At 32.9% G+C, this 19,122-nt stretch overlaps 2 protein-coding genes across 3 annotated transcripts in view; one reads left to right on the top strand and one right to left on the bottom strand.

Moving 5' to 3' along the window:
* thw (chitin-binding domain protein thawb) overlaps positions 1–19,122 on the top strand; it is a 120,799-nt gene that overhangs the window by 61,815 nt on the left and 39,862 nt on the right. The window lies entirely within an intron of this gene.
* Positions 768–11,502, bottom strand: LOC142238373 (calaxin-like). Its single transcript, XM_075309996.1, has 3 exons — positions 11,042–11,502; positions 1,096–1,203; positions 768–1,030 (listed from the first exon to the last, which is right to left on the bottom strand). Exons 1-3 carry the CDS (start codon positions 11,402–11,404, stop codon positions 821–823), a joined length of 681 nt encoding a protein of 226 aa, XP_075166111.1. The 5' UTR covers positions 11,405–11,502; the 3' UTR covers positions 768–820.

Below are 19,122 nucleotides of genomic sequence, written 5' to 3'. Positions count from 1 at the left end.
ACCGTCTCCGAAGCGTGGAAAGACTCAAAAGTCCGCTGGCAAAGTAATGGCCTCTGTTTTTTGGGATGCGCATGGAATAATTTTTATCGATTATCTTGAGAAGGGAAAAACCATCAACAGTGACTATTATATGGCGTTATTGGAGCGTTTGAAGGTCGAAATCGCGGCAAAACGGCCCCACATGAAGAAGAAAAAAGTGTTGTTCCACCAAGACAACGCACAGTGCCACAAGTCATTGAGAGCGATGGCAAAAATTCATGAATTGGGCTTCGAATTTCTTCCCCACCCATCGTATTCTCCAGATCTGGCCCCAGCGACTTTTTCTTGTTCTCAGACTTCAAAAAGATGCTCGCAGGAAAAAAATTTGGCTGCAATGAAGAGGTGATCGCCGAAACTGAGGCCTATTTTGAGGCAAAACCGAAGGAGCACTACCAAAATGGTATCAAAAAATTGGAAGGTCGTTATAATCGTTGTATCGCTCTTGAAGGGAACTGTGTTGAATAATAAAAACGAATTTTGACAAAAAAAATGTGTTTTTCTTAGTTAGACCTGGGACTTATCAACCAACCTGTTATGTTAGAGAATAAGAAAACTTGTGCAATAGAAAATAACCTGACGAAAGATTAAATATGTTATTCAATTAAAAATACCATCCCTGAAGAAGCTGGAATTGCCCAGCGAAACGTTGGATAATAAAAATGGAACAAATTCATCTTTTATTCGTATTAAAATACCTGACCTTAAAAGCTCAAAAATAACAACAGATGTTTGTAAAAAATCTAAATGTTAATTCTTTATTCTACGAAAACCAAGTTATAATCTATTCTTCAATTTCATTTGTCGGAAATGTTATCTTGGACAAAATATTTGCACAATAAGCAATAACAGTCATACCATCAACATTGGGGAAACATTGTCCTAGAAACTCCAAAAGCATTGGCTGTTTTGTAACCACTGTGGAATAATCATCATAGGAAATGATACCATCTTTATCGACATCAAATTTGTTGAATATTAAATCAACCATATCCTTGAGATTGATTAAAGAAAATTATTTCTTTTAGAAAACTCATTAACAATGATATTACTACATACCGATCTTAATTCATTGATTTCATCCTCATCGTCACCAGTGAAAAACTTTTCCACAGCCAAAGTTACTATCTCTCGTGTTAAGGCACCAGTGCCACCAACATCATAAATCTGAAAATTATAAAAAGATGTTAAACAATTTTAATTCAATCAAAGCCAAAAGTGGTACGATGTAATTTTAAGTTTTTTTTAGTACGTATAAGTTACATCCATTATTTATTTAGAATATTTATAACCAAATAAATTATGAATATAAATCATACCACTACAAACGTTTTCGACCCGTTGTATACATTAGTGAATACCTAACGTATGAGTGATGATATTATAGATAAATAAATCATACGCCATATAAATTTAGTCCGATGCAGCGTTGCCACAATGAACTTTTATTTTGGACAAACATTTTTCCAAAATTGGACCAAAATTCGTACCAGCGGACCATTTTCCCAAATTAAATTAATATCATTCCAAAGTTAAAATTTATCCAAAATTTTACTTCGATAGAAAATTTTTATTTCTATTCAAGAAATTTATGTCTACTTACTATGTTGTCAAAATTCTCTTTCTATAGAAAATGTTGTCAAAATTCTCTTTCTATAGAAAATTTTGTCAAAATTTTATTTCTATAGAAAATTTTGTCAAAATTTTATTTTTACAGAAAAATTTATCAAAATTTTATTTCTATAGATAATTTTGTCAAAATTTCATTTATGTAGAAAATTTTGTCAAAATTGTATTTCTATAGGTAATTTTTGTAAAAATTTTATTTTTATAGAAAAATTTATCAAAATTTTATTTCTATAGATAATTTTGTCAAAATTTCATTTATGTAGAAAATTTTGTCAAAATTGTATTTCTGTAGAATATTTTGTCAAAATTGTATTTCTATACAATATTTTGTCAAAATTTTATTTCTATAGATAATTTTGTCAAAACTTTATTTCTATAGAAAATATTGTCAAAATTTTATTTCTGAAAATTTTGTCAAAATTGTATTTCTATAAAAAATTTTGTCAAAATTTTATTTCTATAGAAAATTTTGTCAAAATTTTATTTCTATAAAAAATTTTGTAAAATCTGTATTTCTATAAAAAAAATTTTCAAAATTTTATTTCTACAGAAGATTTTCTCAAAATTTTATTTCTATAGAATATTTCGTCAAAATTTTATTTCTATAGAAAATTTTTTTCAAATTTTTATTTCTATAGAAAATTTTGTCAAAATTTTATTTCTATAGGTGTAGGAGTCGTGGGGTTCCACGAATCCTAATGGAGTTTTTCGTAGAAAAATATTTTGTATTTTATTGCTTGAAATTTAACGTGACAGACTAAAAGTCTAGAAACGTTTTAATTTCTTTTTTATTTTTATTGAAGAGGGTCAAAACAGACTAAGAAGTCCAGTAATGTCCACTCTTTAATTGTAATTTATAAATTTAATTTAAAGTTATCCAAAAACAAGTCGTGCGCTTTTCTTTGTTTGAAGTTTATTCAGCGGCTTCAACATACAGAATGACAAAATTGTGTAAGTGACATGAATTTAAATACAATTTGATGAGAGAAAGAGAATATCACTAGGCATATGCAAAAATAATTATGAGTGCTAAATCATTTAAACAAAAACAATTTCCAATATAAACTAGTTTATCACTCAACTCTTCTCTTAATAATTGAGCGTTGTTTATGACAATATCAACGGTATCACTCATAACATTCTTTACGTTACACGAGAGAGAATAAGAGAGCATGAACAATTATAACAAACATCACTCATTTGAAATGAAACTATATCGATATACACTAGCAAACAAATTACAGTTCAAATCATATTAATTCAAACAACCAAAAAAATTTAAAAGCACATTAATTAACATAAGCATAATTCTTAAATAATTTGATTTAATGTTATCAATAATTAATAATAATTTAAATCTCATTCAAATAATTATGAAATATAAATAAATGGGTAAATTCATAGGGATGCAGATGCTACACCCTCCCCCTCTGCCTCAGAAATCGTCCCAGATGATGTGGCAGCATTATTTTTCTCAGCATTTTCTTTGTTCCTCAAGGATCTTCGGAGTGGTGTTTGTACATCCTTCGTTTTATTTGCTTTGTTGGGTCGTTTGCGATCAGGCGGTGGTTTCTGTGGTCTTTCGATGTTCAATTGAGTGTTGTTGTCTTTATGAGCATCGATGTAATCTTGATTATCTGTGGGAAGAGCTATGCTAGTGGTTTGTTTCGGACGTCCTCGTTTCTTTATGGGATAAACTGGGCATTCATCTTGCCCCTGGTATAAGGTAAGGTCCGATGAATGATATGTGCCAAGCGGTGTTTCCGGATTATCAATCGCTGCGACTGTGTAACTGCATGAGCCTTTCTTGTTTATTACAAGGTATGGTCCATCACGACGTGGCACAAACTTCGATGATAAGCCTTTTTCCTTTTTGCTCAATATGTGGGTGGAAATGAGTACGCGGTCCCCCACATTTATTTTGTTTTGTGGAATTCTTTTTGAATCAGCATAGACTTTATTTCGATCTTGCATATTTTCTTGGTTCTCGATAGCCATCTTCAGCGTGTCGGCAAGTCGTAATAGATGTGGAGTAATTTGAGGAATAAAATTTTCTGCTGTCACTATAGCTCGAAAATCGTGCTGAACTTCTATCGGTGTCCGCAATTCTCTGCCAAAAGTCAAGAAAGCTGCGGTGTAGTTTGTTGTAGAACATTTTGCCGTATTCATAGCAAATCTAATTGCAGCCAAATTCAAATCCCAGGAAGTGTGATCGTTGCCAACGGCAATAGAAAGTTGTGTTTTCAAATCTCTGTTCTTTCTTTCTACTGGGTTTGCTTCCGGGTGGTAAACGGGCGTGAATGTTTGCTCAATTTTGAGGCAGTAAGTAAGCTTTTGCATTATCGCTGAAATAAACTGAGAGCCATTGTCCGAATGAACTCTCCTTGGAATTCCATATCTTAAAAATACTTCATTAAGCAGCAAAACTGCACAGTTTTCAGAAGAAGCTTCCCGAAGAGCAAATAATTCTGTCCAGCGACTACACAGATCTTCAATTATAAGAATCCATTGATTTCCACGCGGTGTCTGCGGCAATGGCCCAAAAAGATCGACAGCCACAATTTCAAATCTTTGGTTGCTGGATACAGTTTGTAGCAAGCCTATCGGTTTTGTGTTCGAAGCTTTATATCTTTTACACTCAAGACAGGATTTCACATAATTAGCAATATCTGCTCTCATTTTTGGCCAATAATAATGTGGTGTTATACGTGCAATTGTGCGCTCAATACCGTAGTGTCCAGCAGTTGGTTCATCGTGATGATTGTAAAGAATGGTGCTTCTCATCGATTTCGGTACCACTAATTGTCCATTTTCCGAATCCTCATCTGGTGAACATCGATACAGCACGCCATCAAGCATTATATAGCCTCTATTTATGAAACGAATTAGATTTTCGTCATCCTTCTCAAATGAAGAGATTATGTCTTTTAGATCGTCGTCTTCTAGTTGAGATTTTCTAAACTCTTCTGCACCTTTTCTTGGAAAATCTATAATTATGGAACAAATCTCACATTGTGACTTTTTATGGTTTTCGTCGGAACATGGTGGTCTTGATAATGTGTCGGCAACTGCGTTTTTCCGACCTGGCGTATATCCAAATACTATATTATACATTTGTAACTGTAAGGCCCATCTTGCGAGTCTGCCGGTTGGGCTTTTCAGGCTAAGGAGCCATTTAAGAGGTTGGTGATCTGTAAGAACTTTTACTTCCGATCCTTCGATATAACCTCGGAACTTCTGAACAGCCCAGACAACAGCAAGCGCTTCACGTTCGGTAGTAGAGTAATTCTTTTCGGCTGGGAGCAGAAGTCTACTAGCGTACTCTATAGGATGTTCTTCATCCTGCTCCCCCTGGATCAGTACAGCTCCCAAAGCATAGTTGCTGGCGTCTGTCAGAATGATAAAAGGTTTATTCACATCTACTTGTTTTGTTTTCTCTGGGTCAACTTTAAGACCTTCTGTTGTCAGAATATGACCAAGATATTTAACTTTTGGCAAACAAAAATAACATTTTTCACGATTTAAACGGAAACCGAAATCCTTTAATCTTCGAAAAGTTTTTCTCAAATCCGATATATGTGCATTTAAGCTGGTCGAACAGATAATTATATCATCTAGATATGCAAGAATTGTAATATTTGGCAACCCAGTTCGAAATTTATCGATCAACCGCTGAAAAGTTGCCGGGGCATTCTTTAAGCCAAACGGCATTCTATTAAAAACGAATATTCCGAACGGTGTAGTAAATGCAGTTTTTGGTTTGTCTTGATCTGCCACTTTTATCTGCCAATATCCTGATCGTAGGTCTAGAGTGGACATAAAAGGTGTCGTTTTTGCCGTATGTAGAAGATCGTCCATTCTTGGAAGCGGATACGTATCAGTTGTGGTAATAGCGTTCAAGCGCCTGTAATCAACACACAATCTGATTTTATTTTCCTTTTTTGGAATAAGCACGACTGGAAATGACCATGGCGATTCCATTTCCGTTATAATATTTTTCTGCAACATGTCTTCCAGTTCTTGTTTTAATAAAATCTTCATCTTTGGTGATATTCGATATGGTGCTGTGGCGATAGGACCATGAGAACCAGTTTTTATATAATGCTCAACCTGTGATATAGGGACATTTATATCTTCGAATATGTTGGTTTCTTCCACCAATAGCATTTCCAGAATTTCTTTTTCAGACGAGTTCAAATTAACTGCTTCATTTTCTCGAAGTCTAACATCGACTGAGTTCAATTCTATCGGTTCAAAAATATCGTCACCATAATTTTCCAATTTTGACCTTTTTGGTGGGGGAAATAGGTCTGAAACCTCTTCAAATTCCAAATCATTTGGCAAGCAGCCTTCGAAAACCTTATTAGTGAATTCTGGCGAGTATTCATTACTATTTGTGTTTGAATCTTCGAAATTTCGAAAGAATTCCTTGACATCGTCTCTATATTTTTCCTCCTTTTCACTAATAGAAATTCTATTGACTAAGTTTGCTTTCTGCATTTTGAAAAGGAAAGTTTTAGTAGGCTCATCTTTGAAATGCCACGCCCTCTGGGCGAGATCAAGAACTATAGCACATTCTTCGAGAAAATCGATTCCTAGTAGTGTTCTGTTTCCTTTTGCCTTTGGCAAGCATATAAAGTTTATTTGTTTGAACCTTTTACCGATTATTATATTGGCTGTTGTCGAATAAACTATTTCATTACGGGCAATACCATCAGCAAGGATAATTTCTGCGCATACTTTTTTGAATGGCAACCCTTTCTGTTTAAGCTTTTCAAACAATGTTTGACCAGCAACACTGGTCCTCGCCGCGGTATCAAAATACGCTTCTCCGTTTAGACCATTTATATTAACTTCGACTACAGGGACATCTTTGCCAGCCAAGCTTGAATGTAGCGAGTTAAAATCTAATTTCTCAGTCGCATTACCAGACTTTTCTTTATTACAGAAAGGACAATTCGATCTATAGTAGCCAGCAGCACCACATCCATAGCAATTGAGCTTTGTTTCTGGCAACTTAGCGGTAGAATGCTTATCTGCTTCTAGCTTCTTATAACAATTTTCTACGGTGTGATTTTTCTTTCTGCAATAGGAGCATTTAATTGGCTTTTTCTCAGAATTTTCAATACTTATTTTCCGATCTACTCTTTCCTGTTTATTTTCATTTGCCAACATTTCTACTTCTCTGGCTCTAGCCAGTAGCTCTTGAAAAGAATTAATGGTATTTCGGCTTACACGTTCTCTTATTTGCAAATTTAACTGCGAAAATATCATATCAATCATAATTTTTTCCGATAGTTTTTCGGACAACTGGGCAAACAGAGACCTTTTTCGACAAATGAACGAGTCTGTGCTCTCAAAATTTCTTTGTTTTTCCATATATATTTCGCTGAAAATTCGCCAATCAGGTTTAGGAGGAGCGAAAGCTTTTCGTAGAAGATCAATAGCGTCTTCAAATGTTTTTGCTTCGTCTTTCACACCCTGCCACCAAGTGGAAGCATAACCCTCTAGCAACAATGGAAGACTGTTCAATGCATGTACATTTGTGATATTCTCAGATTCTTTATATACCAGAATAGTCGCAATGAAGTCTTCAACTTTGAAGGAATTTCTTTCCCCACTAAAACGGGCGGTACAGGTGCTAAAAGTACTTATTCTTGACTCTTGCCTTACTGCCATTCCACCCAAAAGATTTCTGAACATTTCTTCAGTTACGTTAAAGAATATGGGTGATTGTGCTGTAACAGATGGAGCCCTTGGATCATTTTGCAAAGGAATATTCATAGAGTTTTGTGGATTTCTGTTAGAATTTATGCTCTGTGAGGAAACGTTTGACAGAGAACCAACAGGCTGAGAAACACTAGGACCGCTGGGATTTTCATCGTCTAACCCATTTTGAGCAACCGGTCGTACCGGCGGTGTATTCCTAGGACTGCGTCTCATTTCCCACAATTTCGCCTAATTAACCGACTTGGCAACCCTTACTCAAAATTTCCTCTCTTAAAACAACCACAGCTTAATATGTAGCTCAACTCTTAACCCACAACAAAATTTCTGCAGTTCGAAACAACAACAACAATTATGACAACAACAGCAATAACAACACGTGCACGCAGTCGTCAATTTTATGCAGTTGAAATTTTAATGCAAATAAACCACCAGAAATTTTATTAAATGATCCACGTCTTGAAATATGGATATTTGTTTTTGTTTTTGTTGGGCGCCACTTGTAGGAGTCGTGGGGTTCCACGAATCCTAATGGAGTTTTTCGTAGAAAAATATTTTGTATTTTATTGCTTGAAATTTAACGTGACAGACTAAAAGTCTAGAAACGTTTTAATTTCTTTTTTATTTTTATTGAAGAGGGTCAAAACAGACTAAGAAGTCCAGTAATGTCCACTCTTTAATTGTAATTTATAAATTTAATTTAAAGTTATCCAAAAACAAGTCGTGCGCTTTTCTTTGTTTGAAGTTTATTCAGCGGCTTCAACATACAGAATGACAAAATTGTGTAAGTGACATGAATTTAAATACAATTTGATGAGAGAAAGAGAATATCACTAGGCATATGCAAAAATAATTATGAGTGCTAAATCATTTAAACAAAAACAATTTCCAATATAAACTAGTTTATCACTCAACTCTTCTCTTAATAATTGAGCGTTGTTTATGACAATATCAACGGTATCACTCATAACATTCTTTACGTTACACGAGAGAGAATAAGAGAGCATGAACAATTATAACAAACATCACTCATTTGAAATGAAACTATATCGATATACACTAGCAAACAAATTACAGTTCAAATCATATTAATTCAAACAACCAAAAAAATTTAAAAGCACATTAATTAACATAAGCATAATTCTTAAATAATTTGATTTAATGTTATCAATAATTAATAATAATTTAAATCTCATTCAAATAATTATGAAATATAAATAAATGGGTAAATTCATAGGGATGCAGATGCTACATAGGTAATTTTGTCAAAATTTTATTTCTATAGATAATATTGTCAAAACTTTATTTTTATAGAAAATTTTGTCAAAATTTTATTTCTGAAAATTTTGTCAAAATTGTATTTCTATAAAAAATTTTGTCAAAATTTGATTTCTATAGAAAATTTTGTAAAAATTTTATTTCTATAAAAAAATTTTTCAAAATTTTATTTCTATAAAAAATTTTGTCAAAATTTTATTTCTATAGAAAATTTTGTCAAAATTTTATTTCTATAGAAAATTTTGTCAAAATTTTATTTCTATAGAAAATTTTGTCAAAATTTTATTTCTATAGAAAATTTTGTCAAAATTTTATTTCTATAAAAAATTTTGTCACAATTTTATTTCTATAGAAAATTTTGTCAAAATTTTATTTCTATAGAAATTTTTTTCAAAATTTTATTTCTATAGATAATTTTGTCAAAAAATTTCTATAGAAAATTTTTTAAAAATTTTATTTCTATACAAAATTTTGTCAAAATTTTATTTCTATAGAAAATTTTTTCAAAATTTAATTTCTATAGAAAATTTTGACAAAATTTCATTTCTGTAGAAAATGTCGTCAAAATATTATTTCTACAGAAAATTTTGACAAAATTTTATTTCTATAGAAAATTTTGACAAAATTTTATTTCTGTAGAAAATTTTGTCAAAATTTTATTTCTGTAGAAAATTTTGTCAAAATTTTATTTCTGTAGAAAACTTTGTTATAATTTTAATTCAATAGAAAATGTTGTCAAAATTTCATATTTGGTAAAAACTTCATTTCTGTAGAAAAGTTTGCCAAAATTTTATTACTGTAGAAAAGTTTTCAAACTTTTATACTGTCAATTTTGGCAACCCAATTAAAAATAAATTGGTTTAATTATTCTCGTAATTAAATCATAAAAATATTTTTTCTTCATAGTATAAGGGCAAGATGAACTTGATTGCTACTCTTCTCGGAATTACTTAACGAATTCCTCAATTTGTTTTCAGGCACTATTTCCAAGATGTATCAGAACTAGAGTGATCAAAACCGGTGGGCCTGTTGTCGGTCGGGTTTCTCTCTAGTAAACAGAAGGAGACTCTAGTCACCTAAACCCCTTCCCACAGTTACACTTTTTTCACATGGCTCTATATATCTCTAGTACCAATAATTCAAACTCACCCCACCTGATTTGCATGGACTTTGCGTTCTCAATGTCCACTATTAGCCCAAATCGCTGTGTTGTTGTTTTTTTTGCCTATAAGTTTCCACTCACTCCAGTATGCCCCAGTATGAGTAGACATTGATCACAGCGAAATGTCTGTGCTTTTGCTTTCATTGTCCTCAAACTATCCATGAATATGTTCTCTATGGTCTCTTGTAATTACTAATCACAGCTCTGCCTGAAAGATTTGGCTGTGATCATTAATTCGGAATATTATCTCAGTGTCTGGGTGCTACAATTATTTCTTTACGATACCTATTCTGTCCAAACTTCCCTGACTGTCACTCTGAAGTCAAGAATTCACACTCAACGATCATAGTCACCTTGGGCATACGATCACAGCTCTCTGCTGTATCCGATTCTACTTCCACCAAGTCCTCTATTATCCTATAATGGGTTGTCATTTTCTTAACGTGGCCACCTCGTTTTAAGGTGTAACATAGCTCTATTGGTATAAAATTTCCATCTTATTTCTAAAAATTTAATCACATAATCCTTAATAACCCAGCAAAAAATTTGGAAGTACTTCTAAAGGCACAATTTTAAAAGCACTTCCAGAAATGTTCTTCCAAATATGTTCTTCATTTTAACTACTCAGGAATTTCTTTCAAAAAATATCACACAATTTTTAATTCACCACTTCCGGATCCAAAAAGAATATTTTCACTACTTTTTAGCGACGCTTTTTTGCTGGGAATGCTATGCTAGGAAAACATGTCCATTCGCCCCTCATCAAAATTTTTATATTGCACTTTTTCTCCACCAATTTCTACCAGATCGCATGATTTCCTTAATTACATTATCGTATATCCTGCGTATCAGGCTCCATTCCCAGACTTGCGCTATTCTACATAATACCCAGCCTTCACAATATTCCTTTCTATGTGGCACAAGTAATTACTTGTATTATCTGACCCAAAACTCATTTCATGTGAACAGGTTATAATTCTGTCTGAGCTCACGTTCTGGGGTCACTTTCAGGCCTTAAAATCTTAGAACTTTTACATTTATCAAACATTTTTCCATAATGCTTTTAAGATAAAAAAATTCTAAATTTAATTTTCACACAAGATTTCGAAATTTTTTATTCATAATAGGTTGGACCACATGTCGTATTAATAATATTAAATATTAGCTACCTTTGCGTATGACATATGTTAACGCTTGCATATGACTTACCTCGAATGCAAATTTCATCTTTTGTTCCAATTTATTCGACATAAAAACCGAAAACAATTTCACCCAAGCTACTGGATCAACTTCTTTCTTCGTATCTGATGTAATAATTGCCAATATACGTTCAATTATTTGCAAATCGTAAACTTTAAAGAGTACCAAGAATAGATTATTGAATTGTTTTATTGTCATACTTTCGGCCTTGGGGCCATTGGCTAAAACGAATTTGTGATAGACCATAAGAATGCTTTGAACTTCCATTTCGGTGAATTGTGTTTGCTTTGACATTTGCTTGATCAAATCATGGTAAATGTTAGAGAAACGAGTATTTTGGACATCGTCCAATGTGGCGTCCAGTTTATACATAACAGTCTGCAATAAAATCAAGAATGTGGATGTAATACAAAGCCTTTCAATAAATACAAAAATGATTTGAAAATTAAAAATTAATTTCCTGTGATGTGTCAATTATTTGAAAGAAAATTATATGTGTTCTTATTTTTATTTTGAAATATTTTTAAGGATATTTTCACAAAAAAAAATTAAAGATGTAGGTGTAACAATTTTCTTATAATGTGGCAAATTGAATTGAAAAAAAAACATACTTCGAAACAAAATTGTGGATCTTTCTCAGTCGGAGCTGACTATATTATATCCCACATCAAACCTGTAGTAGATTTAGTAGATTTTGAGCCTAATGTGTATGAGCTATTAAATCTGAAACCATGTAGGTAGTGATGAAAAAAAAAAAACATATTTTGCTCGGCAACAAAATTTTTGATCAACGAAGTTCCCAAGTCTATCTCAGTCGGAGCTGACTATATTACATCCTACATCAAACCCGGTGTTAAATATGAAACCATGTAGGTAGTGATGAAGTCGTTTGTCCTCCAACTCAGTTTTTTTAGTTTTTTTTTTTTTATCTTTCATTCGAGAACTAAATTAGTGGAAGGACTGACTTCTATGTCTAATTGACACTGACACTCATATATCCATAGACATATTTCATAATGATATTAAACTAATATGAAATATCCGAAACAAAATTTTGGATCAACGAAGTTCCCAAGTCTATCTCAGTCGGAGCTAAATATATTACATCCTACATTAAATCTGGTGTTAGAAACGTTTGAGGGATGCTATAATATACTTAAATCTGAAACCATGTGGGTAGTTTGTCCTCCTACTCAGTTTTTTTTTCATCTTTCATTCGAGAACTAAATTAACGAAAGAACAGACTTCTATGTCTAATTGACTCTGAAACCAATATTTCTATAGACATATTTTATAATAATATTAACCTAATGTGGAATATCTACGATTTTATTTACTAGCTTGGTTGAATATTTAGATGCAACATGTAAGATATCCCCTCTAACCAAATCACATATAATTTCTAATAATACATAATGATGTCATCCAGGAGTAAGAAATACTTTATAGCCACCAACACAAGTGGATATTTAAGATTTGTCCCAGCCATATATATTTTAAATATAATAGCCTTCCATTTTACCGGCTTAAAATATGACCATAATTGTAAAATCTAATGGAATGCTATAAAATATTTCAAATTTCTCCAATGTCTGAATTGTTTACATTTAATGACACCTCAAAATATCTAATAAATGGGTATTGAACACAAGTGTAAATATAATTCATGTATTTTCTATTCAATCTTATCAGGTTTGTGCTCCATGGAATTTAAAATTGACATAGAAACAAGTATTTGTTGTATATAAATTCCCCATGGAATTTGAAGTAGACAAAGTAATAACAATAATTATAATATATATTAAAGTATTTCTGGTTTAAATTTCTTCATTTTTAATAAATTCTATTACCAATATCCAGTTTATTGGTAATAGAATTTCAATAGCTTATTGAAATCCATAACAAGTTTGGGTCTTAAGTCTTTCATTTGCTTGTTGGTAAAACCAAGTTTGGGTCTTAAGTCTTTTTTCATTAATGCGAAGAAAGGGAGAAATGTTATGCATTAATACTACTGCTGGCTCTTTACATGCATTTAGTTTGAATATAAAATTGTGGAAGTGATGTCATTTACAATTTTAAGCAAAACAAAAATGTTGTGTTATTAGATAAAAACAAAATTTTAAAATTATTGCACCTTGATAATTGGAGAATTGACACATTCCATTTAGAAGACAGACCTGTAAAAAATATCGTAAAAATAGCACATCAGAATTAACCTTCAATTGTTTTGGAGTCTTAAGTGCTACTGAAGATGTTGCTCACAACCTAAAAAAACAGTTCCAAAATCTATTTGAAGCCTCTCAGCAGTTTACAGACATATGCTGTTGCTCGCTGCCAATCAACGAACATCTGCATGAGGTGTTAAATATCATGCTACTGCCAAAAAACTTTAGGAACAATAACAACAAGATCGCTTTAGACATTCATACACCAAGAAAATTTGAAAAGATCATGTTGCCATTGGAACATCTCCTTTCCACCGCAGCTAAAAGATCTCCAACTTCCATTGCAATAAGAAACATATGAATCGTATAGGAAAAATCAACTAATTCATGTTCTATTAGAACTTTGTAAAGTTAAAGGAAAATTTGTAAATTTGGTAACTGTTTTTTGTAGAAAGCTTAATATTTGCGAAAAACTCACTTGCACACACACACATATCTCGCATTAATTCTTCCTCAACGCACACGCTCATTGGTTACATCGGCACTTGGGCAAAACGGATGTTCTAAGCATTTGAACTACCGACAACTTCAATAACAAATTGTTGTTGATTACCCGCACCCATCGCCTTCTTACCTCACGAGACTTAAGGTTTACTCCAAGCAATAACATTGGGGGTTCGGCTAGTTTTTGGTTAAATGGCTTCATCTTTGGCTATAGTGATTTGAATCAGACTTGCCAAAGAACATGGAATTTAACACACTGAACTTCAGAAGAGCACGAAAATTGTTAACAACGCACAAATTTACCCCCCGTTCCATCCCTCCCTCCTACACATTTATGTATGCAAGACGGCCCTTTTGTTTCCCCTAAAGGCCATACTCTCCTCTCTACCACCCTAACCAATGACCTCAAAATCTGTTAGTATGTCTGGCCAAAAAAAAAACTGTAAAAAATAATAGCTCCAAAAAAAACAAGAACCCTCCATCAAAACCTCTTCCGAAAAAAACAAATCTCATCAAAAACAACAAAGTTTAGCAGCTCTTAACCACAGGCATTGGTGGTCTTTGGTTCTTTTTTTTTTTTTTTTTTGCTAGTGCTGGCTGCAATTGCAATCTAATTTGTTGTTTTACTGCAGATTCTTGACCAGAAATTAATGTCAGAAAACTGTGAAGCATGAGTTTAAATCAACAGCTGCCAATTTGTTTGGTATTTTGACTGGCTAACCAGCCAATTGGTTTTGCAGTGAGTAGAAGTTTTCAACGAAGAAGAATTACTAAAAATTGGCAAATATTTTATGAGTTCAAAAGGTCATTTATTTGAATGTCTATTTTTAGTAGAGAAGGTATTGGTGGGATGGACGGACAATGATTCTTTGGGTATTTTTTCATATAAGGCGTGGTTTTTGAAACATTTGGTTCTTTTTGTTAAATTATTAGTTCTCTTATAACCGTAATTGAAATTGAAGAATTTTGCTTAATCATTGGCATCAGGCAAAAAGGCTTTTCATCAAACAATTTTCTAAAAACAATTTTCTAAAAACTAAAAACAAAATGCAAAGACTTAAATAAGACTGTTTTCCCAAAATTAGACAAATTAGTATAGAACATAGCAGACATTTGCATAGTTTTCTTTTCTACATAACTAACCAACATGACGCAAGAAAAGTGATTATTACTTTTCCCAAATGACAAGATATCGAATGTAATTTTTATTGTTAAACTAAAGACTTAAGAAACAAAACTTTATTTGCTTAGATAAGAACATTTAGATAGGCTTATTGAAATAAATATAAAATAAGTCAATGTTGTAGTGTTAAGAGTCCTAATCTGTTCTCGTTCTGAGATTGATCTATCATAAAATTCTAAATATAATTTTTCTGGTATAATCAATATGAACAAATAGTAATAATTTTATTCTTTATTTTTCCAGGTAAGTGCGACAATTTTATGATGAACTCCAACAAGGTATTTAGTTATATGAAATCGTTAAAGAACTTATTTTATTATTCGCAATAAAATGCGATTTCTCCAATTAGACTTGTTCCGGTCATTGTAAATCTCAAAAATTTTCCGATTTTAAATCGATGAGACTTGCCTCTGCGAATTCAAAGTAAATTAATCAATTTTTCAAAGATATTGTAAAGCTTGTATAAAACATGCTTAACAATAAATTGCTATATGTCTTGGCACTAAATCAAAAATATAAAATATCGAAATAATGTAATTGTAAAGTAATAGTCGTGTATATTTTGGAACGACCCCATTTTGACACAATCTACTGAAGGGAAGTTTTCCGTTTCACATATCGTGTTCCAAATATTACGATTTTATTTAGGAACTGATGAGAATGAAACTCACTGCAACACTGAGTAGCGTGGCGCCATAATTATTTTGTAATTTTGCTGCGTCGATGTATTTCGAAATAGCCAATTGCGTTCAAAAAAACTATTCCTTGTAACTTACAGATTCATTTATTGTTTTCTTTTCCAAAAAAATTTGCTAGACTAAAATGTTTTTTCTTTAACAGCTGATTTTAACAGCTATGACACATTTTGGAATAGAAATTTTGCGATTTTCAATTCCATACGCTTTTGCGCGATTTCTGGAAGAAGCAATTATAAATCACAAGATTTTATTTTCCGTACAAATTGCAAAATTTTGTGAAATTAGTCTGTTCGTAACCGTTGGACAAAGTTTTTTGGTATTTCTACCAGATTTTTGGGACCTTACTCATGCTTATTCTTATTATTGCACCACGATGGCTCCCACCAAAACGAACTAATATTTTCCAAAACCAAATCCTAATCCAATTATAAAGCACTTTCAATCGATTTAAATAAAAACAATCTGCTTTGACTTAAACATCTTCTCATATGGATGGGCTTGTTTCTCGAGATTTATTTCATTCTGTCTGTCATTGAATGAAAGATCCAATGGTTTGTTTTGCCATTCGTTTTTTTTTCTCCAAAGATAAGATAAACAAAAACTCCCTCCACCAACGAGCTCATTCAATGGAAACTCCTGCAGAAAATTGATTTTTATTTCACCGCCTCAGTCACTGGGGAGGTAAAGACATTTACAATGGACGTCTGAGAGACATCTTCAGTTTGTTGTAGTTTGACTGAATGACTGACGACTGCTGACTTGCTGTTGCAAGTGTTCGTTGTCTGATGTCGTTGTAATGTTGTTTCTTTTTTATTTTTTGGTTTTCTTTGTATGACTTCAATACTTCCTATTTAGATTGTGATTGCCAATAACATTTTGTATATTGCTGCGATTTTTTATTTTCTTTTTAATTTTTTTTCCTTTCTGGGCCTTGTCTCATGTGAGACCACATAAAGTGGTCAAAATGGGGGGTATAACCTTCTTCTTTCCCATTGTAATCTTTATGGGAAGCCAAAGAAAACAAAACTTGTACAAAATAAAAAACAAACCAAAAGTAAAAAAATTATTGAGAAAACAAGTCATCATCGTGGCAGTGCGGAATATCGAATACCATCTGGTTTTAGGACATCTTTAAATTGAGGATGATTATAAGTGAAATATATGGTGAGGTATATTTTAATTTTGGATTATTATGTGCTACTAATTAATTTTTTAAACAAATTTCATGGAATACACCACCAGCGATAAAAACCTTGATGATTCCCCAAAAAATCGATAACCATTAAAATGCTTATTGACCTCTAGTCAACAGCTCTAATTTCGTTTCCCAGAAAAGAAATTAAATTTCGGATGCTTTGAATAAGGGCCCCATGAAAATTAACCCCAAGACTATGTAGAAAAGAAAACTATGCAAGACGTAGACCCCCAAAAAGAATATATGAAGTAACTACACCCATAGAAAAAATCATGAACGGCGTGGTCATTTCAAAACGATCCTTGCATGAAATCTAAAATGTCCATCTAATGTACCATCGGCGACATCATGTAACTGCAAATAAAAATAAATTATACCATATATCAAAATGCAGAACAAACAAGTAAGGAAAGCCTAAAGTCGGGCTGGGCCGACTATATTATACTCTACACCACTTTGTATATCCACATTTTCGATATCCTATCAAATCCGTCCAATGTGTTGGGTGGTATATATAAAGGTTTATGTTCCCATGTACATATACTCTGACCAGATCTGGACAGAGTTCTACAATATTTATAAACTTTAATTTTAAGTCGGCTAATGCCCTGAGGTGGAACACAATGTTAGTAAAAAATATGGGAATCATTAAAATCGGAACCAATTTTGAGCCAACTTCGCAAAAGTGTATTTATGATTTATCGATCGATAGTTCTGCATTAAAAATAAAGGAAAATTTGAGTCACTTTTAAAAGTTTTCGACTTAGCAGTGGCGATTTTATAAGGTAAATGTGGGTATTTTGGCCATTTTTGCCCAAATCGGAAAAACATATATATGGAAGCTATATAGAAATCTGAACCGATTTCAACCAAATTTGGCATGCATACTTAGTATTTTAATTCTACTCCCTGTGCAAAATTTCACGTAATTCCTGTGCAAAATTTCACGTAAACTTTGACCTCTGTGGTCGTATGACGGGAAATCGGGCGAAAGATATATGTGGGAACTATATCTAAATCTGAACCGATTTCAATAAAATTTAGCACATTTGACTACACTACTAATTGTACTCCTAGTGCCAAAGTTCAAACCAAATTGGGCTTAAACTCTGGCTTATGGGGCCATATAAGTTCATATCGGGAGAAAGATATATATGAGAGCTATATCTAAATCTGAACCGATTACAATCAAATTTGACACACTTTACTACAGTACTAATTTTTCTCCTTGTGCAAAATTTCAAGCAAGTCAGGGTAAAACTCTGGCTTCTGGGTCTATATAAGTGCATATCGGTCGAAAGATATATATGGGAGATATATCTAAATCTGAACCGATTTCTTCCAAAATCAATAGAGTTCTATTTTGACCCCAAAAATAAACTTGTGCCACATTTGAAATCGATTGGACTAAAACTGCGACCTAGACTTTGATCACAAAAATGTGTTCACAGACAGACGGACGGACAGACGGACATGGCTAGATCGAATCAGGGACCCACCCTAAGCATTATTGCCAAAGACACCCTGTGTATATCTCGTCTCCTTCTGGGTGTTGCATAACATAGGCACTAACTTATAATATCCTGTTCCACAGTGTGGCACAGGGTATAAAAACACATTTTTATACCCTCCACCATAGGATTCCGTTGCCATTCCGTTTGTAACACATCGAAATATTGCTCTAAGACCCAATAAAGTATATATATTCTGGGTCGTGGTGAAATTATGAGTCGATCTGAGCATGTCCGTCTGTTGAAATCACGCTAATTTCCGAATGAAACAAGCTAGCGACTTGAGACTTGGCACAAGTAGTTTTTATTGATGTAGGTCGGATGGTATTGAAAATGGGCTATATCGGTCCACTTACGTATAGCCCCCATATAAAAGGACCCCCAAATTTGGCTTGCGAACCCTCTAAGAGAAGCAAATTTCATCCGATCCGGCTGAAATTTGGTACATGGTGTTAGTATATGGTCTCTAACAACCATGCAAAAATTGGTCCACATCGGTCCATAATTATATATAGCCCCCATATAAACCGATCCCCAGATTTGGCTTTCGGAGCCTCTAAGAGAAGCAAATTTCATCCGATTCGTTTGAAATTTGGTACATGCTGTTAGCCTATGGTATCCAACAACCATGCAGGAATTGGTTCATATCAGTCCATAATTATATATAGCCCCCATTTAAACCGATCCCCAGATTTGACCTCGGGTGCCTTTTGGAGAAGCAAAATTCATCCGATCTGGTTGAAGTTTGGTACGTGGTGGTAGTATATGATATTTAACAACCATGCCAAAAGTGGTCCATATCAGTCCATAATCATATATAGCCCCCATATAAAC

This window comes from Haematobia irritans, chromosome 1 (assembly GCF_050003625.1).
Source record: "Haematobia irritans isolate KBUSLIRL chromosome 1, ASM5000362v1, whole genome shotgun sequence".
NCBI classification, from domain to species: domain Eukaryota; kingdom Metazoa; phylum Arthropoda; class Insecta; order Diptera; family Muscidae; genus Haematobia; species Haematobia irritans.
Note: the sequence above shows the minus strand (reverse complement) of the source record. Positions and strands in the feature narration are given on the sequence as shown.